Source organism: Chiloscyllium punctatum, chromosome 1, assembly GCF_047496795.1.
Source record: "Chiloscyllium punctatum isolate Juve2018m chromosome 1, sChiPun1.3, whole genome shotgun sequence".
NCBI lineage: Eukaryota > Metazoa > Chordata > Chondrichthyes > Orectolobiformes > Hemiscylliidae > Chiloscyllium > Chiloscyllium punctatum.
In genome coordinates this window covers 153,506,551-153,531,850 of record NC_092739.1, presented here as the reverse complement: position 1 = coordinate 153,531,850, position 25,300 = coordinate 153,506,551, and the positions used below count along the sequence as shown (strand labels likewise).

The 25,300-nt window shown below is 43.2% G+C and overlaps 1 protein-coding gene across 4 annotated transcripts in view; it reads right to left on the bottom strand.

Moving 5' to 3' along the window:
• gfra4a (GDNF family receptor alpha 4a) overlaps positions 1–25,300 on the bottom strand; it is a 167,333-nt gene that overhangs the window by 62,906 nt on the left and 79,127 nt on the right. For all 4 annotated transcript variants that reach the window (XM_072577178.1, XM_072577168.1, XM_072577189.1 and 1 more), the window contains 2 exons: positions 13,080–13,358; positions 1,676–1,756 (listed from right to left, as the gene is read on the bottom strand). In XM_072577178.1, coding sequence (XP_072433279.1) covers positions 1,676–1,756; positions 13,080–13,358 — 360 coding nt within the window. The remainder of the gene's footprint in view (positions 1–1,675; positions 1,757–13,079; positions 13,359–25,300) is intronic.

Below are 25,300 nucleotides of genomic sequence, written 5' to 3'. Positions count from 1 at the left end.
TGGGGTAAACTGAGAATGCAGTTAATTGACTGGGATTACCTTCCAGAGCCCTCATTAACCACAAAGGATAGTACAGTGTCCTTGGTTAGCTCATCTTGGGAGGAGGAGCATTTGGAGCTTATACAGTTAGTTAGAAGACAAGCTCGCTAATCAGCAAGATGGCTGAAGGATTCAAGGGTGGGATCACAGGTGGATACAACTTGTAAGAGGCCCAGATTTTTCAACATGCATCTGTGAGTGCTATTGGCAGAACCGAGGGTTGGGAGGGATGGTCTGAGGAGCATTGAGTACAGGAGGCACACAAGAGAGCTGGGCCGGTTGTCTGGAGGGTTGGCAAAGGGTTGGAGTGGGGAGGGGGGAGGTGGAGTGGGTACTGCAATATCCAAAATGCCAAGAAAAACTGTAACGCTGCAGAAAGACCTTCAACTGATCCCACTATTTTGGCAATGGTACCAATGAATTTCTGGGCCTCTAGCACTCAAACAATAGGCAGGCAACTCAGGGACACTCAATCTTGATTCATTAAAAAAAAGTCACTCTTTCAACTCTAAGTTGACAACAATGGCTTCAGCTAGTCTTCAGAGCCACTTCGTTTTTAAGGGAAGGACTATCATGGTGTCACAGAGGGCAAGTCTTCATGCTCCTCACAGTCTTTGGCAGTGTACAGATCAGAAGACCATGGAAGGAAAGCCAGCTAGTGAAATTATCAGATGGACAGGACAGCCTGTAGGAGAAGGTGAAGTTGGAAACTGAGCGACAAGAGAAAGTTGCTAGAGGCTGGACAAGAGTCATCTCCGGCCGTGTCCCAGGCGCTATGCTTCTCCTGAAGATTTCAACAGCCTTTCATTCAATCACTTCTTCTCCAGATACATTAAGACAAGTTTTTGTTTCTTATTACCTTAGAAGAAGAGACTTGGGTTTCCAAGAATCATGAAGGCAAATCAAGATGTGTAAAAGAAAACTGTGTCCTATCCCTGCCAACTCTGTCCTGACACCTTAGTGGCAAAGCACTGGCAGACAGGCCTGTCATTGGGAAAATGAGTCTTGGAGAGAGTGGGAATCTGCCAGCAGAAGAAAACTCCTTCACAGGAGGGCGAAGAAAAAGATTCACTTTTGGTTGAATTGCCTGAGTGTTCCAAAATCTCAGGGGCTCAGTTGCAGAGAGAGAGAAAGGTTCAAGCATAGTGATGTTCGTGCAAAGTTAGTCTAATTGTGAAAATGTGAAAATGATATATTTCATTTCTAGCCGTTATTGAATATTGTTTCAAATAGTATCTTGATCACATATCCACAAGTTCATTTCAATATCTGCTTTTAGCTCTTGTGAGTTGTAGCACAGGATATTGTCAGACTGCTTAGCAAGAGAGGGACTCTGTTATTCTCTCGTTGTCCCTCCAGCCTTGGGAGCCCAGTCCCTACCCTTAACTGGATGGCAAGCCCTCTCCTTGCCAAAAAACAGTTCCAACTTCAAACGTACGCCTGAGGGCTGAAAATCCAGATTCAAAAACTCAGTAATGAGATAGCTGCTTGAGCATAGAGCACTGTGGAACTGGTGTCACAACGTAGTCCTGTTGGCATTTACCACATTAGGATTATTGAAACAGGCCTGACCAAATTCTCAAGGCTGTGTCCTCAGGCACTGGAGAAACTGTTATTTAACAAAGAGGAGACTCACCTGCTGTTATTGAGGCCAGTCTGGCATAGTCATATCCCCTCTTGCTGGGCTCATAGGGTGAGCTGTCGTCAGTTTCTTCACCTGCAAAGCAAATAGTTTACAGCATTATGAAAGAATGGATCGTACTGGGCTTGTACTAGTTCAAATTTAGAAGAATAAGGGGGAGTCTCATGGAAAAATATAAGGTCGTGATGGGAAATGAAAACAGAAGTTGCTGGAAAAGCTGAGCAGATCTGGCAGCATCTGTGAAGAGGAATCAGAGTTAATGTTTCAGGTCCGGTGACTCTTCCTTCTCTTCACAGAAGCTGCCAGACCATGCTGAGTCTTTCCAGCAGCTTCTGTTTTTGTTGCTGTTGATTTACAGCATTCACAGTTCTTTTGGTTTTTAAAATCCTGATGGGACTGGACAGGACTAAATGTAGGAGGAATGATCCTGATGATGGGGAAGTCCAGAACTAGGGGTCGAAGTCTAAGAATAAAGGGTAAGCAATTCAGGATTGAGATGAGGAAAAGTTTCTTCACTCAGAGAGTTGTGAACCTGTGGAATTCTCTCCCACAGGAAGTTGTTGAGGCTACTTTATTAGATATATATTCAAGAGGAAGCTGAATGTGGCCCTTGTGGCTAAAGGGATCAAGGGGTACGGGAGAAAGTGGGAGTGGAACACTAAGATTGCATAATCAGCCATGATCACATTAAAGGGCTGAATGGCCCACTCCTGCACCTATTTTCTATGTTTCGCTTAGGTTGACATCTGTCTGCCTGTTTCAACTGGAACATTTCTTTTTGACTAACTCACTTTTGAAATGGAATGCAATGCGATGAAATGAAATCACTGCATTGGGCATGGGTTACTTTCAATGCTTCACCAAACATGGCAATTGAGGTGGACAGGCTGGGAGGGATGTGGAGTGAAATTCCTTCAGAGTTCCACTCAGCTTCTCCAGGATTTTCTGTATGAATAGTGCATTATTGCTGTAGGGGAGAGACTTCAGAGAAAGATCACTCCTTGGTGTTCCAAACATGGAAATGCCTCAATGCTTTACCAAATTGCTTGTGAAACCCCTCCACTGATGTGAGGCCCCTTAAAATTCAGCATCGGAACTGCATTTCAAAGTGAATTGATGAGTTAGTGGGACCATATTACTGTACTAATAATCCAGAGGCTTGAAAATAATGTTCCAGTGTTTTGAGTTCAAATCCCTGTATCTAAAGGTTTATAGTGAGTATGGGAAAAAAAATCATGAAAAATTCAGAGTAAGAATAATTAAAACCAAATTTAATGGGGTAAGAAGAGCAGCAAGTGAGAGGCAGAGCCAAGTTACCCCACAAGCAACAGATCAGATCTGAGTTCTGCAGTCCTGCCACATCCAGTCGTAAACGGTGGTGGACAATTAAATAACTCACTGGAGGATGAGGCTCCACAAATGTCCTCATCCTCAATGATGGATGAGCCCAGCCCACCAGAGCAAAAGGTAAGGCTGAAGTATTTACAGCAATCTTCAGCCATAAATGCTGAGTGGATGATCCACCTCTGCATCCTCCAATGCTCCCCAGGTTCACAGACACCAGTCTTCAGCCAATTCGATTCACGCTACATGACATTAAGAAATGGTTGGAAGCATTGGAAACTGCAAAGGCTATGGACCCTGACAACATTCTGGCAATAGTAGTGAAGGCTTGTGCTCCTGAACTTACTGCTCCCCAAGCCAAGCTGTTCCAGTACAGTTACAACACTGGCCTCTACCCAACAATGTGGAAAATTACCCTGATAATTCTTGTATATATATAAAAAAAAGCAGGATAAATCCCAATCTGGCCAATTACAGCCCCATTGGTCTACTCCTGATCATCAGTGAAGTGATGGAAGGTATCATCAATAGTGCGATCAAGCAGCACCCACTTGGCAATAACCTGCTCAGTGATTCCTAGTTTGGGTTCCGCCGGGGCCACTCAACTCTTAACCTTATTATAGCCTTGGTTCAAACATGGACAAAAGAGCTGAATTCCAGAGGTGACGTGAGAGTGATAGCCCTTGAAGACTGCATTCAACTGTGTGGTATTAGGGAGCCCTAGCAAAACTGGAATCAATGGGTATCAGGGAGCAAACTCTCTGGTGGTTGAGTTGTACCTGACACATAGGAAGACAGCCATGGTTGCTGGAGGTCAGTCATCTCAGCTCCAGAACATCTCTGCAGGTGTTACTCAGAGTAGTGTCCTATGCCCAATGATCTTTAGTTGCTTCATCAATGACCTTCCCTCCATCATAAGGTCAGAGGTGGGGATGTTCACCAATGATTGCACAATGTTCAGCCCCATTCACAACTCCTCAGATATTGAAGCCATCCAAGATCTGAACAATGTCCAGGCTTGGGCTGACAAATAGCTAGTAACATTTATGCCATACAAATTCCAGGCTATGACCATCACCAATAAGAGACAATCTAAACATCACGCCTTGTCATTCAATGGTGTTACCATCACTGAATCCCCCACTATCAGTATCCTGGGATTATTATTGACCAGAAACTTACCTGGACTCACCACATAAACACAATGGCTACAAGTGCAGATCAGAGGCTAGAAATACTGTGGCAAGTAAATCACCTCCTGACTCCCTAAAGCCTGTTCACCATCGACAAGACACAAATCAAGAGTGTGATGGAATACTCCCCACTTGCTTGGATGAGTCTAGCTTCAACAACACTTAAGAAGCTTGAAACCATCCAAGACAAAGCAGATCACTTAGGTGACTTGACATGCACAAGCATTCACTCCCTCCACCACCGATGCTCAGTAGCCGCAGCGTGTATAACCTACAAGATGACCTGCAGAAATTCACCAAAGATCCACAGACAGCACTTTACAAATGAACAATTGCTTCCATTTAGAAGGACAAGGACAGCAGATACATGGGAATACCACCATTTATAAGTTCCCCTCCAAGCCACTTACCATCCTAACTTGGAAATATATTGACATTCCTTCACTGTCACTAGGTCAAAGTCCTGGAATTCTCTTCCTAATGCCATTCTGGGTAAAAAACAGGTGGATTGCAGTGGTTTAGCCCACCATCACCTTCTCAAGGGTAACTCGGGTCAGGCAATAAATGTTGGTCAGCCAATAATGCCCATATCCCACAAATGAATAAGAAAAAGAGATCTGGGTTCAATAAAATGGAGCTAAAGGTTTGCTTGCAAAACTGTAGCTGAACAATGGTTTGGGCACAGTCTAGGTATAAATCCAGAGCTCCTTTCATGACAAAAGAAGTAGAAATTATGATAAAAAAGAAGCATACTGATGACATACATCAGAGAGAAATTACTATTAAGAACCAAGCTGAGTATACATTGTTCAGAGGGTGGTGAAGAAACAAATAAGAAAAACAAAGAGAGAGTATGAAATGAGACTAGCAGACAACATGCAAGGGAATTTCTAAGTCTCATATAGACATATAATTGGTAAAAGGGAGGCCAGAGGAGACTAGGGCTACTTAGAGACAATAAAGGTAACTTACAGATGGATGCAGAAGATATGGCTGAAATATGAAGTCAATACTTTGCATTTGGCTTTACCAAAAAGGAGGATGGAAAGCGGGGAAAGAAAAGGTAGTTTAGTGTCCTATAGCATTTGAAAGTGATAAAGTAGAATGTTCACGCAGACAGAGTTCCATCTTCCCCTTCAGAAATACCCTCCATTGTGTTGTAAAGCACTATTACCATGCTAAACAGGATAGATTTTCAACAGCTCTAGCAACTCAAGTCTGGACATCCAGGAGTCACTGGGTTCAATCAGGAGAAAAAGAATTATACTTAAACACAATGTGTACCCTCATTCCCCAGCTTATCCCCCACTCGGCTATTACCATTAAGCCTGGGAAGGAACCCTGCTTCAATGGAGAGTGCAGGAGGACATGCCAGGAGCAGCACCAGGCATACCTAAAATTGAGATGACAATATGGTGAAGCTACAAAAAGGACTACTTGTGTGCCAAACAGCATAAGCAGCAAGGGATAGACAGAGCTAAGCAATCCCGTAACCAATTGATGAGATTAGATCTTCAGTCCTGCCACATCCAATTGTGAATGATGGTGGTCAATTAAACAACTCATTGGCAAAGTAGGACATCAACAGTGCTATCAAGCAGCATCTGCTTAGCAATAATGCAACGTTTGGGTTCCGCTAGGGCCATTTAGCTCCTGAGCTCATTGGTTCAAATATGGGCAAAGAGTTGATCTCTAAAGATGAGATGAGAGTAACAGCCCTTGACTGAATGGAAAGTGAAACTAATTGAATAGCTCTCTGAAAAAGCCAGCGCAGGTACATTAGGCTCAACTACTGTTGAGCTCCTGTGCTATTTGTTTCTGCCAGCTCCAGCAGATGGGGTTAGCATCATGGGTCAAATGATCTCCTTCTGTCCCATCAAGCTAATGACTCTGCCAGTATTAATAGGTAGGTTAGGTGCATACAATTATTCTCAACATTTCAAGGGAATAAAGTAACTTCTTGGAAGCCTGATTCTCCACAGTTACATCGTGACATATCCAAATGATCACTAATGTCATTCCTTGGCTAGAAATAGCCACTTTGACAGAGAAACGTGCAATTTACAAGCCACAGTCTTTGTGGAGATTGAGAATCGCGGAACACCAATTGCCGAGAACATTAAACTGTGTGATATAGTGTATTCTTATTATTTGGGAACTTGGGTCTTAAAATAGAGGCAAATGGCTTTTGGGGTTTTCAGAGCTCTAAAGTTTTGATTTACTTTTAAAGAAAAGGTCAGAAAATCATTTTGAACCGAAAGACATTCTTTCCAAGAAATCATGCGACTTACTTGAAATCACTTTCAACTATCTTGGTGGGACTAACTGTTGCTTGTTGTCCACTTGAGCTTTTGCAACTTAGAAAAGGTGAGGCCAGAAGTCACTAACAGAACGAGTGCAACAGAAAAGATTCTTTCCAGAGAAAAAGGACGGTTTTGTTTCTTGCAGCCTTCAGGGAAACAGAACTAGTCTTAAGCTGTGCAAATTAAGAGGACTGGAAAAATCCTAACTTTACTTAGGGTTGGCTGAGAAAAATATCAATGAGGTAACTTGTTTTTATGTCTCAGGGAGAGACAGATTTTTTCAAATTGACTTGTGTTTATATATATATTATACATGTATAGTTTTATTTGTTCTTTGTGTAAATGCTTGTTCAGTATAGAACATTGTCAGCTGGAAACATTCCTGAAGAAGGGCTTATGCCCGAAACGTCGATTCTCCTTCTCCTTTGATGCTGCCTGACCTGCTGCGCTTTTCCAGCAACACATTTTTAAGCTCATGAAAAAAGCCCAGGTTTCTGCCCAGGTACGGAGCTGTCATTCTCTAGTGATCTGACTTTTTGTAAGACCTCTTATAGTGGATGATCTCAGGAAGGGACAGTGAAAAATTAGGAATGAGCGATACTTGGCATCCAGTACTCTAATGGTAACTCGAACTGTTGCTAATCTGCTACCAACTACCTCCAGCCAAGAGTTTTGACTTATCCACTCTCTTTCCACATCATAATAGATGTTAGACTGTTAGCCACTAATAGTCTCCATTAACAGCTATTTACTCTCCTAGCCAGATTGTCATCCACTCTGTTGTCTGTCCAACTGTTCTCTCTCTTTTGCTCTATCCCCACCTATCACTTACTCCTTACCCCCTCTCCCACACTATCTTCTGCATATAAACTAACATTTTCCTCGATTCTACCAATTCTGAGGAAAGGTCACTCAACCAGAAACATTAACTTAGATTTCTCTCCACAGATGCTGTCGACCTGATGAGCTTTTCCAGCAATCTCTAATTTTGCTTTCATTCATATTAGATAGTACTCATCGTTAGAAAGATGAAAAACAGAGTAAATTCTTCTGGAATTGATCACAGGTGGCCATTGCAAACAAAGCATTGACACTGGGTCAACTTCAGTGAATTTTCTTAAAAATTAAAACAAATTCACTTTGTTACACTGCTGGGCTGTGCAAGATATTCTGGCAGGGGATTGCCAGATAGTGTCTGAGTTAGAACTGGGACAGTCTGAGTTACACCAAGTCATTAATCATGGGGAGAAGCATCGGAAACACACCCAGTGTCACCGCTCCTCATGGTAACTAATTAGTCAGATGGCCTAGTTAGACATGTGCAGCCCTGTGTCTAAGCAACAGGATGAGGCCACCTGAGGCCACCAGTACCTGTTAGGCCTCCTGACAAACAACAAAAAATCAAAAACATTTGCAAATGAAGCTCAGCTCCTTAAATTATGTTCTTTAAAAACTTGGAGAGTTGGATAGCCAACAACAACAGCATAATATGTTCTAAGAGTTGTGTTGCATCCCCTTGAGTACCATCCATTCTTTGTATTTAATGCTTTTGTTTCGCTCTAGAATGACGAATGATAGAGGTTGAAAGTTTCCTTAAGGGCCATTTTCTCCCCCTCTTTTGACAGATTTCCCAGATGTTTCCTTCTGGCTTTCGTCAAGAAAGAGTAAAACAAGCAACATCAAACTCACCTCTCCTGCGGCCTCCAGAACTCACCCCACCATCCACCTCCCCCTCCTCACCTCTGCCTCTCCCAACCCCAATCATCTCATCAATAAATGTTGCTTAATTAGAGCATTTCTTTTTCCTGAGTTCACTCACCGGCTGTCAGGGGGATTTGTCTCTGGCTGATGTGTTTTACTCAAAGTGGACAGTCAAATTAATGATTAATATCATCTGTGATGCCATATTAAAATTAATAAGCTCCAGTTGTGGAAGTGAATCAAATAGTTCTGCTTTTTGTAGTTGCTCTGAAGGGGGAAGGAAGGAAAGACGAGACTTTTGTTTTCTGAAATATTTCCCCAATATTTATTGAAAAAACAATCTCGCGGAGAATGCTTTTTTGGCCATTCCATTTACAATATGGGTAAAGTCACCATAATCCTTACAGGCCATGGGGTTATTCTCTCATTAAAGAGAGAGAGAGAGAGATGACTGGTGGTGGTTTAACCTGAGGGTCACAGATGAGGGGACAGGCTAAGGAGAGGAATCCTTCATGATAACCTTAGCCAGTTCAGGAATTGAACACATATCGTCCACAATATGCAACAAATCAAATGGGTCATAGAATCATAGAATCCCTCCAGTGTGGAAGTAGGCCATCCAGTCTATCTGGTCCACACTGCTTGTCTGAAGAGCATCCCACCCAGACCCAGACCCTATCCCATGACCTTGCATTTTCCAAGGCTAATCCACCCAGTCTACACATATGGGCATAGTGGCATGGCCAATCCAACTAACCTGTTTATATCTTGACAGTATGAAGCAATGAAACCTGCTTGGTTTGGCCCGAAACGTCGATTTCGAAGCTATTTGGATGCTGCCTGAACTGCTGTGCTCTTCCAGCATCACTAATCCAGAATCTGGTTACCAGCATCTGCAGTCATTGTTTTTACCTCTCTGTTCTACAATACTACCTAAGGCCCTACCATTAATTGTATGAGCCCTACCCCTGTTTTCTATACTAAAATCATTTAGATTGAAATCCGTCTGCCATTCTTTAGCCCATTGACCCATTTGATCAAGATCCTTTTGTAATCTTGGAAAACCTTTTTCACTGTCTACTATACCACCATCTGCAAACTTACTAACCATGCCTTCTATATTCTCATCCAAATCATTTATATAAGTGACAAACAAAAGAGGACCCAGAACTGATCCCAGTGGAACACCGCTGGTCACAGGCCTCCAATCCGAAAAGCAACCCTCCACCATTACTCTCTGCCTCCTTCCCTTAAGCCAATTATGTATTCAATTGGCAAGCTCGCCCTGAATCCCATGTGACCTAACTTTACCACTTAGTCTCCCTTTTGAAACCTTGTAAAAGGCTTTACTAAAGTCCAAGTAAACAGCATTTACTGTTCTTTTCCTGTCCCCTATAAAAGCTATTTTATCCTTCCAGATTCAACGTACATCTATCTTAGAGCAATGAACAGTTATAATAATAAATCAAACCCACAAAAAAAAGCATGATACAGCACTCTGGACAGAGGTGCACCAGGAGAAAGTGAGGACTGCAGATGCCAGAGATCAGAGTGAGAAAGTGGCACTGGCAAAGCACAGCAGGTCAGGCAGCATCCAAAGAGCAGGAGAGTCGATATTTCAAGCATAAACTTACAAGGTTCCACAAGGGAGACTAAATGGTAAAGTTAGGTCACATAGGATACAGGGCAAGCTTGTCAATTGGATACATTATTGGCTTAATGACAGGAGACAGAGAGTGGTGGAGGGTTGCTTTTCAGACTGGAGGGTGGTGGGCGTTTGGAACGTGTTGCCAACAGAGGTGGTAGAGGCAGGCATGGTAGATTCACTTAAGATGCATCTGGACAGATGTATGAATAGGTGGAGAGCAGAGGGATCCAGATGCTTAGGAATTGACCGACAGGTTTAGACAGTACATTTTGATCGACTCAGGCTTGGAGGGCCGAAGGGCCTGTTCCTGGGCTGTAAAGTTTTTTGTTCTCTTTGTTCTTCAGTAACCTAATCTAAGCCCCTCCTGATTTTATCAACCGCAATAAGGTCACCCCTCAATCTGCTATGGTCTAGGAACTTATCCAGCCTCTCTTTATAACTCAAATCCTCTAGTCCCGCTAATTCCCTTTTGCACCCTCTCCAATTTAATAATTTTTTCCTATAGCATGGTGACCAGGACTGTACACAGTACTCCAAAACACTGCTGTGTCTGCTGAGTGTTTTTTTTTTCAACAGTTTCTGTTTTCATTTTATCATAGTCATTACTGGGATCTAACTTTAGCCAAGACGTCCTTTACCAGGAGTCAGGGCTTTGCTTCATACTGTCAGCTCCAAGGAGCAAAGACCATGCCCCCTCAGCTGTAAACCTACTACAGGGCACTCTCAGGAATGGTGATAGATGAATCTGGGATATTGTGAGGTGTGATTTGGTGAGTATGATTAAGTCAAACTATTGCTTGACTAGTTTCCCAATTTTGTGCACAAGGTCCCCTGGATGTTAGTGAGGAGGACTTTGCGATGGCAACTAGTCAGAGTGCATCTTTATTATTTCTGGTGTGTAGGATGGGCCAGGTAGTGCAGAATGGCTTACTTTTCAACTGGTCATAACTGGGTGCAGCTCCAACAATACTCAAGAAGTTTGACACCTCCAAGGCATCACATCCTCAAACATCCAGTCCCTCCACCACTTACGCTCAGTAACTGCAGTGTATACTATCTACAAACTGCAGAAATTTGCCAAGTTTTCTTGGACAGTACCGTTAAAACCCATGACCACTTCTGTCTGAAGTTCAAGAGCAGCAGATATGTGGAATACCACCACCCTCAATTCCCCCTCCAAGCCACTCACCATCCTAGGAACTTGGAAATGTATCATTATTTCTTATGTGTCATTGGGTCAAAATCCTGGAATTCACTCCCTAAGGGCATTGTGGGTCTGCCTACACCACATGAACTGCAATGATTCAAGAAGGCAGCTCACCACCACCTTCTCAAGGGCAATCCCAGCCAGTGACACCCACATCCCATGAGTCATAGAGTCATAGAGATGTACAGCATGGAAACAGAACCTTCGGTCCAACCCGTCCATGCCGACCAGATATCCCAACCCAAACTAGTCCCACCTGCCAGCACCCAACCCATATCCCTCCAAACCCTTCCTATTCATATACCCATCCAAATGCCTCTTAAATGTTGCAATTGTACCAACCTCCACCACTTCCTCTAGCAGCTCATTCCATACATGTACCACCCTCTGTGTGAAAACGTTGCCTCTTAGGTCTCTTTTATATCTTTCCCCACTCACCCTAAACCTATGCCCTCTAGTTCTGGACTCCCTGACCCCAGAGAAAAGACTTTGCCTATTTATCTTATCCATGCCCCTCATAATTTTGTAAAACTCTATAAGGTCACCCTCAGCCTCCGACGCTCCAGGGAAAACAGCCCCAGCCTGTTCAGCCTCTCCCTGTAGCTCAGATCCTCCAACCCTGGCAACATCCTTGCATATCTTTTCTGAACCCTTTCAAGTTTCACAACATCTTTCTGATAGGAAGGAGACCAGAACTGCATGCAATATTCCAACAGTGGCCTAACCAATGTCCTGTACAGCCGCAACATGACCTGTACTCAATACTCTGACCAATAAAGGAAAGCATACCAAACGCCTTCTTCACTATCCTATCTACCTGAGACTCCACTTTCAAGGAGCTATGAACCTGCACTCTAAGGTCTCTTTGTTCAGCAACACTCCCTAGGACCTTACCATTAAGGGTACAAGTCCTGCTCAGATTTGCTTTCCCAAAATGCAGCACCTCGCATTTATCTGAATTAAACTCCATCTGCCACTTCTCAGCCCATTGGCCCATCTTGTCCAGATCCTGTTGTAATCTGAGGTAACCCTCTTCGCTGTCCACTATACCTCCAATTTTGGTGTCATCTGCAAACTTATTAACTGTACCTCTTATGCTCGCATCCAAATCATTTATGTAAATGACAAAAAGTAGAGGGCCCAGCACCGATCCTTGTGGCACTCCACTGGTCACAGGCCTCCAGTCTGAAAAACAACCTTCCACCACCACCCTCTGTCTTCTACCTTTGAGCCAGTTCTGTATCCAAATGGCTAGTTCTCCCTGTATTCCGTGAGATCTAACCTTGCTAATCAGTGTCCCATGGGGAACCTTGTCGAATGTCTTACTGAAGTCCATATAGATCACATCTACTGCTCTGCCCTCATCAATCTTCTTTGTTACTTCTTCAAAAGACTCAATCAAGTTTGTGAGACATGATTTCCCATGCACAAAGCCATGTTGACTATCCCGAATCAGTCCTTGCCTTTCCAAATACATGCACATCCTGTCCCTCAAGATTCCCTCCAACAATTTGCCCACCACCGACATCAGGCTTACCGGTCTATATTTCCCTGGCTTGTCTTTACTGCCCTTCTTAAACAGTGGCACCACGTTTGCCAACCTCTAGTCTTCCGGCACCTCACCTGTGACTATCGATGATACAAATATCTCGGCAAGAGGCCCAGCAATCACTTCTCTAGCTTCCCACAGAGTTCTTGTGTACACCTGATCAGGTCCTGGGGATTTATCCACCTTTAACCGAGTCAATAAAAAAAATGGCAATATGTAAGACGAACCCTCACAAACAACAAACATGATTGAAACTACCATACTCCAGACAAAATACGGATTGACTTCTTCGGCAAAACTCAGTGAGTGAAGGATGGTTCAAGATATGAGTGAAGTCAATCCCTGTCTCTCATAGCATTGTGTGACTGACGCAAGAATAACCTATCCATTTTTGTTCTGGCCAGCAATTGAGTCACTATACACAGCCCGGAGAGAAAAGTCGGAAGGACTTACCTTGTGCCATGCTCTGATGCAGGCTCCAATAGATCCCAAGACAGTTTTTCTCCTTCTTCATACCTCGTTTGCACTTGCAGTTGTGCAGCGGGCTGGACAGGAGTGACATGACCGCACTAATGCACTGGTTCTTGGCTCCAGGCCCCAGTGGAGCAGCGCTGCTGCCCGTCATGCATTGGCGAAATGTCCTGTACTTGGGGCTACACTTGGGGTCATTGATGCAGGTCTCACTGGCTTGCAAGCAGTCATTGTGACTCCCTTCCACATTCGACAGTCCATCTGCCAAGGGAGGAAAGAAATAAAACAAATACATGTTTAGTGTACCCACAATACTGCTATTACTGAATAATATTTTAGAAATATTTTCAGGTAATGTATCCTTTCACATCAGATTTTTGCCATTGAGATTCTAAATGTGTAGGAAATTTCATGGATCAGTACAGGTATGGAGGGCCAAACAGCTCCTCTTTGATTGGTTAGGTGCTGTAAGTGTTATACTGCCTTGGAGTTGGGAATCTTGCCAATTGAATGAGCTTCTGGGATGTCTGAAACATCCATGCCACTCAAATGCCAGGCTATAACTTTTGCCAATAAGAGACAATCTAACCACCGACTCTTGACATTCAATGGTGTTACCATCGCAGAATCCCACACTGTCAATACTCTGGGGGTTACCATTGACCAGAAACTCAACTGGACTTGCCACATCAACATGATGGCTGCAAAAGCAGGTCAGAAGCTAGGAACACTGTGATGAGTAACTCACCTCCTGACTCCCCAAAACCTGTCCACCATCTACAAAGCACAAGTCAGGAGGTATACTTCCCACTGGCCTCGATGGGTTCACCTTCAACAGCACTCAAGAAGCTTGACATCATCCAGGATGAAGCAGGCCACTTGACTGGCATTATATTCACAAACATCCACTCCCTCCACCAATGACGCTAACGTGTTCTATCTACAAGATGCACTGCAAAACTTTACCAAAACTCCTCAGACAGCATCTTCCAAACCTGTGATGACTTCCATCTCAAAGGACAAGGACAACAGATACATGGGAGCAGCACCACCTGCAAATTCTCCTCCAAGCTACTCTCCATCCTGACTTAGAAATATATCACCACTCCTTCATTGTCACTGGGTCAAATTCCTGGAGTTCCCTTCCTGAGGTCATTGTGGGACTACAGGACATGGATTACAGTGGTTTAGGAAGATAGCTTGCCACTATTTTCTCAAAGGCAACTAGGGACAAACAATAAATGCTGGCCAGCCAGTGGTGCCTACCTCCCACAAATTAATGTAAAAAAGTACCACACTGTTACTTCTGGGAATGGTCTGCTGAATCACTCACCAATCAGGCAGTGGCAGGTCTTTTGAGAGCCTGGCGTCTTTATAGATGCATCTTCCTAATCGTCATTGTGAGGTCAAATCTGGGAATGTGGCAGTTCATTTTATTTGCCTCCTGACTTACAAATATTACTCGTCTTACCGTTCTGAAAGGAATTTTTTGCTATTTATTTAATTGATTAGGAACATTTAAGGGAAGGTGGAGTGGTAATGTTACTGGGCTAACCCAGGAGTGCAGGAAAGTACCCAGGAGGCATGGCTCAAATCCTATCATGGTAGCTGGTGGAAATTGAATTCAATTATTAAATCTGGAATGTGAAACTATGAAACTGGCACTAATTGTTGCAACAATTCAGCCAGTTCACTAATATCCTTACCATGTTCTGCCATCATTATTTGGCCTTCATTTGACTCCAAAATCCACAGCCATGTGGTTGACTCTTTGCTGAACTAGACTTGACATTTAGTGGCTACAAGAGCTTGTCAGAGGCTAGAAATCTTGCAGCAAGTAACTCACCTCCTGACACCCTAAAGCCTGTCCACCATCCACAAGGCACAAGTCTGGACGTGATGGAATAATTGCCAGTTGTTTGGATGGGTGCAGCTCCAACAACAGTCTGTGATGATACTGTGGCTTTCAGAGTTGTATTTTGTCCTTTTCTTGATGAAGAAAGTTTATTACAGAGGTGCCAAGAGGCCTCCTCAAAGCTGATAAAGTAAACAGCTTGTGAAGTCTTGTAGTTTTTTAAAAGTTGGAATAATAGAAGCAGCCTGAATGTGGGGTCAAGATCCCAACAGAACCAGAATTTTCAGTTTTATTTCTCTGCAGGTGCTGGGGTCTTGAAGCTGGATGTGAAAGCTCTTACTCATCTATTTTACTGAATTTGCCCTTGCCAAGGGTGTGTTTATGGGATGTTACTATATCAGAACAGTTAATTAGTAGTATTTAATAAACATCATTTTGTTAAGCACTTCACTAGAGTTACAATTAAACTAATTATTTGATTTTATTCTTATTTTGTCTGTATTTTAACTGAAGTGTAAAAATAAAGTGTGTTTTGCTTAAAGTCAAATAGTTTGATCAATTGGATTGTATCTGGAATGCAATGCCTTACATTTTCCTTTAAAATAAGAACAAGTTAGGGTTTAAGCTATCTCCATAATATATTTTTAGGTGGTTTAGTCTGGTCCATAACAAATCAAGAAGTTTGACACTGTCCAGAACAATATTTGAAAGGCATCACATCGTCAAGCATCCACTCCCTCTACCTCCAATGCTTAATAACAACATCTTCATGCCATCTATAAGATGCACTATTGACATTCACTTACAGGTCTTAGACACCACCTTACAAAACCACAGCGACTTCCACTTGGAAAGTCAAGGACAACAAATATGTGGGAACACCACCATGTACAACTTTCCCTCCAAGCCATTCACCATCCTGACTTGGAACTAGATGGCTGTTCCTTCCCTATCGTTCGGTCAAAATTATGGCTCTCCCTTCCTAACGGTGTTGTGGTGTACCTACTCCAAACAGACTGCAGGATTTTAAGAAGGCAGGTCACCATCTCCTCTCAAGGCCAACTGGGGATGGGGCAATGAATACTGGCCCAGTGAGGCCCACACCCCATAAACAGATTAAAATAAACTATCTTCTGAAATGGCCTAATAAACCACTCAGTTTTGAATGGGCAACAAATACTAGCCTTGCTAGCAATGCCCACATTCTATGAAGGAATGGAAAAAAAACAAAGGAACAGGAATTGGCCATTCAGCCCATCACTTCTGCTTTACCATTCAGAAACATGGTTTTTTATCCCAGTTTGAAGGCGGGAAGGGGTGGAAAGGTAAGTGTTTGTGCTTCCCTTATGATTCAGTTTGCACTTGAAAATCAATCAGTGTGTTTGACAGCTCAGGGAGCTGACAGTGGAGATGGCGTGAAGAATAAAGTAAGAAGATGAAGAATAACAAATTGAATATTAAAGGTTAGAATGGACGGTGATGAGCAAGAGTTGGGTAAAAAAAAATCCAATAACATTTTGAAAAATGGGACTTGGGGAATTGTTTTAAGCTAATGCACAATATTGCCAGCGCTCAGCTTTCCCTGCTAAGGTTAGAATTTCTTTTTCACCATCCACACTCTATGGTATTAGAAATATGAACAGAAATGTAATGGATTGTCCAAAAGAAACTATTAAAAACACCCTCCGTTGTTATGGGATTTTTCATTTCTGGAGAGAGACGCTTCCATTAATCCTGGTTTCCCTCAAGATCCCATAAGCTATTTGTTCCAGTCAAACTATTGCTTGATGACTAAACCCAGCAGAGTCTAGGAAACAACACTGCCTCAATCTTCCAGCAACACCATTGTGTTTTGACTGCAAACAGAGTAATGCCCATCATCTCCCATCTGGTCTCTTGTGTTGAGGATTAGATGGATGTCTCAGAACATAAAGTGACATCTTAACAGAAACCGTAGACTGTTTAATTTCTTACTTTTTTTTTCAAATGTCACAACTGTCTGATTGCAGAACTGCCTGGTGAACTGCTTGGCAAAACATCTCAATCGGCTTAAAAGCATTTGGCAGAGCTACCCAGATGGCCTAATGGATAAACGCACGATTTGCAGTGCTAATGAAGGATTTTACAGCTTGAATCTCCTCGGTTTATATTCAGTCAGATCACCTCAACTGGAGCAGAGCATGGAAGAACTGCATTTGACCTCCTCAGCTGTGGGGGAAGTGGGGAGATGTATAAGAAAGTCAACTGGTGCAGATTCTGTCCTGATTAACAACCAATGACAGATGCAGCTAAATGCCTTGCCCTTATTCTGTGGTGCTCCCACAGTCAAATAGCTTAATGACACAATTGCATCTAATCTGTCTATCTAATGTTTTTCCTTTACTGAAAAGGGGAAAACATTTTTATTAATTCTGCAACTTGGCCCTTTTTAATGATCAGATTTATTAATCATCTTTTGAAATGTTAGTTTTTTTGCTTTGGATAACCTATTACTGTCAAAATTCATGCCTACTGTTGTGGCAAAACTTATTTCTGAAATCTGTTCACCAGACGTCCCCATCCCGAACTCGGCAAGTGAGAGAAGAGTAGAAATTTATTCCCTAACCCATATGAAAGGTCGGAAAATACCAGGCACACATTGTCGTTAAATTTACATGTTAGATAATAACCACTTCTTGTGTCTATCTGATAGCTTTTAGTGGTTTGTTGGGAGGCAATGTTTTTTGCCCTTTGGCCATTCCTAATTTCTTGCAAGATAGAAAGCTTTCTTTCATTTAATTTGTTTATCCTAACCAACCTGTTCAGAGGTGTTATTACACACGTCCGGAGCAGATGGGAACCCAGATCGTTGTTCCAGGGATAGAAACACTACCTCTGTGCCACAAGAGGGCCTTGATGGTTTACAGAGTCTCCAGAAATTCTTCCACCAGGAACCACATGTCCTGATTGTAGCAATCCTTATGACCCCAGCCACTCAGATTTGATGTTCCTCAAGCTCTCATCCTTTCAGTTACATCAGTTGCAAATAGTTTACTGGTTCTTCCTTCAGCACATTCCAAGGCTGTGCCTTCTATGACCTAGAAGGATAAGGGCCTCTGATACATGGGAAAACCTCCACCTGCAACTTCCCCTCCAAGTCACACACCATCCTGAATTTGGGATGGCGTGGTGGCTAAGTGTCAGTGGCTCATTGTGGCTCAGAAGGCACTATTGTCTTACAGCTCTCGGAATCTGGGTTCAATTCCAACCTTGAATAATTGCCTGTGTAGAGTTTGCACATTCTCCTGTGTCTGTGTAGATTTCCTCTGGGTGCTCTGATTTCCTCCTACAGTCCAAAGATGTGCAGGCTAATTGGATTAGCCATGGTAAATGTGGGGATATGGTAGGAGGTGGGATTGTGTGAATGCTATCCAGGGGATCAGTGCAGGCCTGAGGGGCTGAATTGCCCCTTTCTGCATTGTAGGGATTCTATGGAAGATAATACCATTATGGCAGACTCGAAACAAAGAGAAGGGATAAACAGATCTTCTTCTGAGTGGCAAGCAAGGATTAGCAGAGTACCACAGTGATTGAACCCCAACTTTTCACAATACATATTATAGGTTTAGATTAGTGAACTAAATATAATGTCTCCAAGTTTGCAGATGACACAAGCTGGTGGGTCAGTGAACGGTGATGAGGTATTTCATTGTGATTTGGACAAGTTGACTGAATGGGTCATTCTGAATGACAGAACAGGTTCAAAGGGCTGAATGGCCTACTCCTCCTCCTATTTCCCATGTTTCCATGCTTCTTACAGCAATGCTGTCAGCTCAAAGTCCTGACCTTCTTTCCTAACAGCACTGTGGGTAGATTGAAGAATGTGGAACTGTTTTCCTTACAGAGTAAAGATTAAGAGAAGATCTGATAGAAGTTTTCGAAATCATGTGGGATCTGGAAAGAGTAGATAGGGAGAAGCCATTCCCACTCATGGGAGAATTGAGAACCAAAGGGCACAGATTTAAAGTAATTTGCAAAAGAAGCAAATGAGAGGAGAGAAAAATAGGCTGAGTCTGTTTTCCCAAGAGCGTAAGGGGTGACCTTATAGAGGTTTATAAAATCATGAGGGGCATGCAGGGGATAAATAGAAGACCACTATACTGAACATATTTTTTCTCAATTTTATAATTTATTCCTAAAATCTGCTATTTCGGCTCTCTATTTTTCTAAGAACTGTAACTGAAGAAGCTGTACTTAGGGACTTGTACCTAAGATGGCATGATGTGTGGCGACTTATAGCCTTTTCACTCCACTGACTTGAGTATATGTGATGACAAAGCTAATTCTAATTCTAAGTCTAATTCTAAAATGTTCAGGATAATAGCATAGAGATTCAGGATAGAGTGACAAGGAGAACTTTTGGACTCAGGTTGTTACATTATCAGTCATAGAACAGGGATTATTTTGATTGCAGTTTTAAAAAGCACAGATTGGGTGAAACGTGATCTAGGGTGATGCAAACCTTGATGTAAATTATTCGCTTGTTACTCCATAGGGCAATGGACCTCCAATTTAAAAACAAAAATTAGCTGAGTGTGTTGGCATAATTATTATTCTTTAGATCTGATAATATACTGCTAATTCTACGGTCACAATGTGTGGTCTGGGCATTGATTCATGTGTTATTAAAGATTGATGTAGCTACTTCTGTCTCTTTTCAGTCCTCTCCTATTAATGGAAACACTTCAGGTGTCCTCTCAGATTTGAACATCTCTCATCATGTGCCACAATGTGGTTATAGTATCTAAGTCACTTTGCAATTAGTACCCAGATTCCATTGTTGCTTGACCGCAGCCTGACCCTCCCTGCTGATTTGGCTTCAGTTCAATACCTTAAGGGCTGGGCACTTGGTGCATGACATCTATTACAGAGAAGTATTAGCAAAAAATTTAAGACCACCAGCAAAAGAATGAGAATACTTTTCCAAGCAGCGTGATGTGGAACATTGTGTAATTGCCGTGGAAGAAGATTCGATAGAAATTCTTATGAAGAAATTTGAAATGACAGGGGATAATCAGGACAGTGCAATTCATTTACAGTTCTTTCCAAGAGCTGGCACACACTTTCAGTCTCAGTGTCACCCTCCTGTTCTGTGCGATTCTGATTATAGGACACTGTCTATTGTAAGAAAGTCTGGTTAAGGTATGCATTGTATAAGTGGTGACAATGTTGCTCAGGATGAAATTGAAGGAGATTGAGGGATCGATGAAAGTAAAATCAATCTTTGGCTGAGGCATAAAATGGAAGGTAGTGAATCTCCAGTACATTTTAGACCCAATTTTATTTTGTATTGAACTCAGTAATAGACACACATTCATAGTGCACCTTTTATGACCTTTGGTCATCCGAAAGTGCTTTGCAGCCAGAGAAGTACATTTGAAGTCTGCTCACTATCATCATGTAGAAAATGAAAAATGAAACAAGAAATTGAGGCAAGGTGTAGAAAGTGTTCCCAATTCACTGTTACCTCTTTTGCATTGTTATCAACACATCCAAAATGCAAAGGCATAATCAATAAAGCAGGCAGAATGTTGAACTTTATAGTCCAAAAGATATTACTAGTTACCAGGAATGCTAGACAGACCCCACATTGTGTTGTGGTGAGCAGAACAGACAGTGAGCTATTCAAGTGCTGCACAACGCACAGATTCTGAATTGTAAACTAAACTGGAAACAGTCATAGTTTGCACTGCAGATGCTGCACAGTCATAGAATCATAGATATCCACATCATGTCTGCGCTAATCAAAAACAACTGTCTAACTAACTAGCTACTCTAACCCTACAGATCTTTGATTGCTAATGTTCCGTGGATACACTGCATAGATCTCTGGATTCTAATGTTCCCTGGAGATACTACATGGCTATCTGGATTCTAATCGCATTGGAGACACTTCACAGATGTCTAGTGTCTGAGTTCAGATGACATTTGTTTCTTTCATCTAATAAGGGTGACGACAAATTGCTGATTGAGTCAACAATGCAGCATTTTCCTTTCATTGGATCATAAATAAGATTTGGTAGAACATTGATTAGCACACAGGTGGAATACTGTGTGCAGTTCTGGCCGTCACGTTATCAGAAGGCATCTAAAGCACTGAATTGTTGCTGGCTTGTTACCATGCCAACATCCAACTTGGTGCCAATGGTGCAACCCTTCTCCTTGCCCAGAAGACCCTTGCTAAAAACTTTAAATATGAGGAACGGCTGAGGATCCTGGGATTGTATTCATTGGAGTTTAGAAGATTAAGGGGAGACTTAATAGAGACGTACAAGATAATACATGGCTTGGAAAGGGTGGACGCTAGGAAATTGTTTCCATTAGGTGAGGAGACTAGGACCCATGGACACAGCCTTAAAATTAGAGGGGTCAATTCAGAACAGAAATGTGGAGACATTTCTTTAGTCAGAGAGTGGTGGGCCTGTGGAATTCATTGCCGCAGAGTGCAGTGCAGGCTGGGACGCTGAATGTCTTCAAGGCAGAGATTGATAGATTCTTGTTGTCTCAAGGATTTAAGGGCTATGGGGAGAATGCGGGTGGAAATGCCCATCAGCCATGATTGAATGGCGGAGTGGACTCGATGGGCAGAATGGCCTTACTTCCACTCCTATGTCTTATGGTCTTATGGTCTTAAATCAGTGTAAAGGCAAATACTAATGCAAGACGCTTCTTTCAATGTCCTTGTGGAGAAATTACATTAGTACCCTTTGTTGTGCCATCTAGCAACAAACTTGTCAATTGGTATTTGAGGGTTCTGTGTGTATGACATGAATTGGAGTCTGCTAATTCTGAATTTAACTTTTACCTTGAGCTTGTCTTTGAGATTCTCCAGAGCATTTTTTTTGGATATTTCATGATCTTCCATGAACAGAACAGTTGTATTAATTTTGTAAAATGCCTCCCTCCCAATACCAAGCAAGGTTTTCAGAGATATCTTCTCAGGATCAGTTCACGTCCACTCTGTAAAATGAAACTTTATGGTGCTTGGATAGCTGAAATTCACTGAAGATATAATTTACTGTTCAAGCCAAATGGAACTGTTTCACTTCCATTTGTTGATTATTTTGAAAATTCACTTATGAGATGTGGTCGTTGGCTGGTCCATCATTTATTGCCTGTCCTAAGTTTCCCTTGAGAAAGTTCTGGTGAGCTGCCTTCCTAAACCACAACAGTCCACATACTGTAGGTTGACCCACATGTGTTTAAGGGAGGAAATTCCAGAATTTTGACCCAGAGATAATGAAGGAACGGCGATATATTTCTATGTCAGGATGGAGAGTGGCTTGGAAGGGAACTTGCAGGTGGTGATTTTCCTATGTATCCACTGTCCTTGTCCTTCTAGGAAGTGGTCACTGGTTTGAGAGGTGCTGTCTGAGGATTTTTGGCGAATCTTTGCAGTGCAGAACACACTAGCTTCAGTGATGGAGGGAGTGGATATTTGTGAATGTAGTGCCGCTAACGTGGACTGCTGTGTTCTGGAAAATGTCAAGGTTCTTGAGTGTTGTTGGAGCTACACCCATCCAGGAAAATGGGGAATATTCCATCACCCTCCTGACTTTTGCCTTGTAAATGGTGGATAGGCTCTGGAGAGCCAGATAGTGAGTCACTTGCTGCAGTATTACTAGCCTCTGGCCTGCTCTTGTTGACGCTGTGTTTATATGGAGAGTCCAGTTGAGTTTCTGCTTAATGCCTACCCCCAGGATGTAGATAGTGGGGTATTCAGTGATGGTTACAGCATTGAATGTCAAGGGGCAGCTGTATGGCATGAATGTTGCTTGTCTCTTGTCAGTCTGTTCGTCTATTCTCTGCGAGCTTACTCTCATACTCTATTTTCTCCTCCATAACCAATCCCTTAGTCCTCCTTTGCTGTCTTCTAAACTATTCCCAATCATTAAGCCTTTGCTTTTTCTTGCAAATTTGTAGACTTCTTTTTCGCAACTAATATTTTAGTGACTGTAACGAGGTCAGCTAGGTGGACTTCTTAGCATCTGAGTTCCCTGATTGGGGCTGTTAATCTGCTCCAGTCAGGGAGCAGTGTCTGACAGATAAGAACAGGAGTGTTGCCTTGGCGTGCCCATTTGCCACCGGGCGGCGGAGATCCCCAGTGGAGGGCTCTCTACGCTGGAGTCCTCCCCCTTTCTCTCCGGGATCTGGGGTGGAGGGTGCTGCACGCAGCGGTCCTCTCTAACCGCAGATTGCAGTGGTTCACGGACTCCCAGCCCAACCGCTTGTTCTGTGGCGCTGTGGAGTCCATGGACCATGTATATATTGGGTGTTGGCATTTGCACTCCCTTTTTGATTTTCTCAAAACCTCCTCCTCTGTTTTTGGTTGCACTTCAGTCCCACGCTCCTGATCTTCGGGCACCTGGTACGGAGGAGGGAGGGCAGGTCCGAAGACCTCCTCGTGGGTCTGCTCCTGGGCCTGGCCAAACTGGCCATAAACAGGTCCAGGCGGTGGGCTGTGGAGGGGGTTGTTAGGGCTGACTGCCTGCCCCTCTTCGCGGTTACGTTAGAGCCTGGCTGTCCTTGGAGAAGGAGCCCGCGGTCTCTACCAACACCCTGGAGTTGTTCAGGGAGAGGTGGGCGCCACAGGAAGTGGAGTGCATTATTTCCCCCTCCAACTCTATTTTGATTTAGCCCCTACCCTCCCCTTCACTGTTTGATCACACAGTATTGCCTTTTGTGAAGGGCACTGCTTGTCACTGGCCACACGGGTATTTCTTATCTTCCTGGTGGTGGACATTGAATAAAGATTCGTACACCTTGTGACCCTCACTGTGTCTCACACCTGCACACACACAGGATGGGTGCTGGGGAAAGAAATAAGCACTACCGCAGTTAGGCGGGAGTGTGGGGGTTAAAGAAAAAAAAACAGGAATGTCGCCTTGGCGTGCCCATTTGCCACTGGGCGGTGGAGATCCGCAGTGGAAGGCTCTCTACGTGGGAGTCCTCCTCCTTCCTCTCAGGGATCTGGGGTGGAGGGTGCTGCACGCAGCGGTCCCATGAAACCGCAGATTGCAGTGGTTCACGGACTCCCAGCCCAACTGCTTGTTCTGTGGTGCTGTGGAGTCCTTGGACCATGTATATATTGGGTGTTGGCGTTTGTACTCCCTTTTTGATTTTCTCTAAACCTCCTCCTCTGCTTTTGGTTGCACTTCAGTCCCATGCTCCTGATCTTCGGGCACCTGGTGCGGAGGAGGGAGGGCAGGTCTGAAGACCGCCTCGTAGGTCTGCTCCTGGGCCTGGCCAAACTGGCCATAAACAGGTCCAGGCAGTGGGACGTGGAGGGGGTCATTAGGGCCGACTGCCTGCCCCTCTTCCACGGTTACGTTAGAGCCCGGGTGTCTCTGGAAAAGGAGCACATGGTGTCCACCAACACCCTGGAGATATTCAGGGAGAGGTGGGCACTGCAGGGAGTGGAGTGCATTATTTCCCCCTCTAACTCTATTTTGATTTAATCCCTGCCCTCCCCTTCACTGTTTTGATCACACAGCATTGCCCTTTGATGTGAAGGGCAGTGCTTGTCACTGGCCACTCGAGTGTTTCCTTTCTTCCTGGTGTTGGAAATTTGAATAAAGATTTATGCACCTTGTGTCTTTCACTGTGTCTCACACCTGCACACACACAACATGGGGGCTGAAAGAAAAAAATAAGCACTACCGCAGTTAGGTGGGAGTGTGGGGGTAAAAACAAGAAGAACAGGAGTGTCTTACATTCTGTTCACTCTGAGGGAACTGGATCAGTGTCAAGTACTCTCCATGTGTAAATAAAGTGTGACTTGGTGATAGGATAATGGCCTCTGGAGTTATTTCAAATACTATCTCTATTTTCCCTCATATGTCATGGTTTAGCAACTGTCTTTTTTGCATTCTGGTGCCAGGCAGGAATAAATAATTTTTGTGGTGACACTGGCTGCAAGGACACTCTTCCCAGACTTAAAGTTTACCGAATAGATCTAAAGGAATTTACAATATTACTGTGAAAATCCATCAGCTTCACTGATGTTTTAGGCAAGAAATTCAACCGTCTTTAGCTGATCTTTCAATTGTCAAGAAAAAATCATGTCCAGTTTCTCCAGAGTAATCAGGGATTGGAATTAAATGCCATTGCCATTGATACCCATATCATGAGAACTTTCCTTTTAATGTCTTTGGCTAAGGCTGAATATGGTGCCAAAGTTTGCCTGCACTACCTGGGTCTTGCTGCAATGGACTAGACATTGTAAAGATTATATTACAGTCTGGGTTGCTGTGATGGTACATTCAGTACTGTTCAGCAATTCTGAAATCAACAGCAATATCAAGCATAT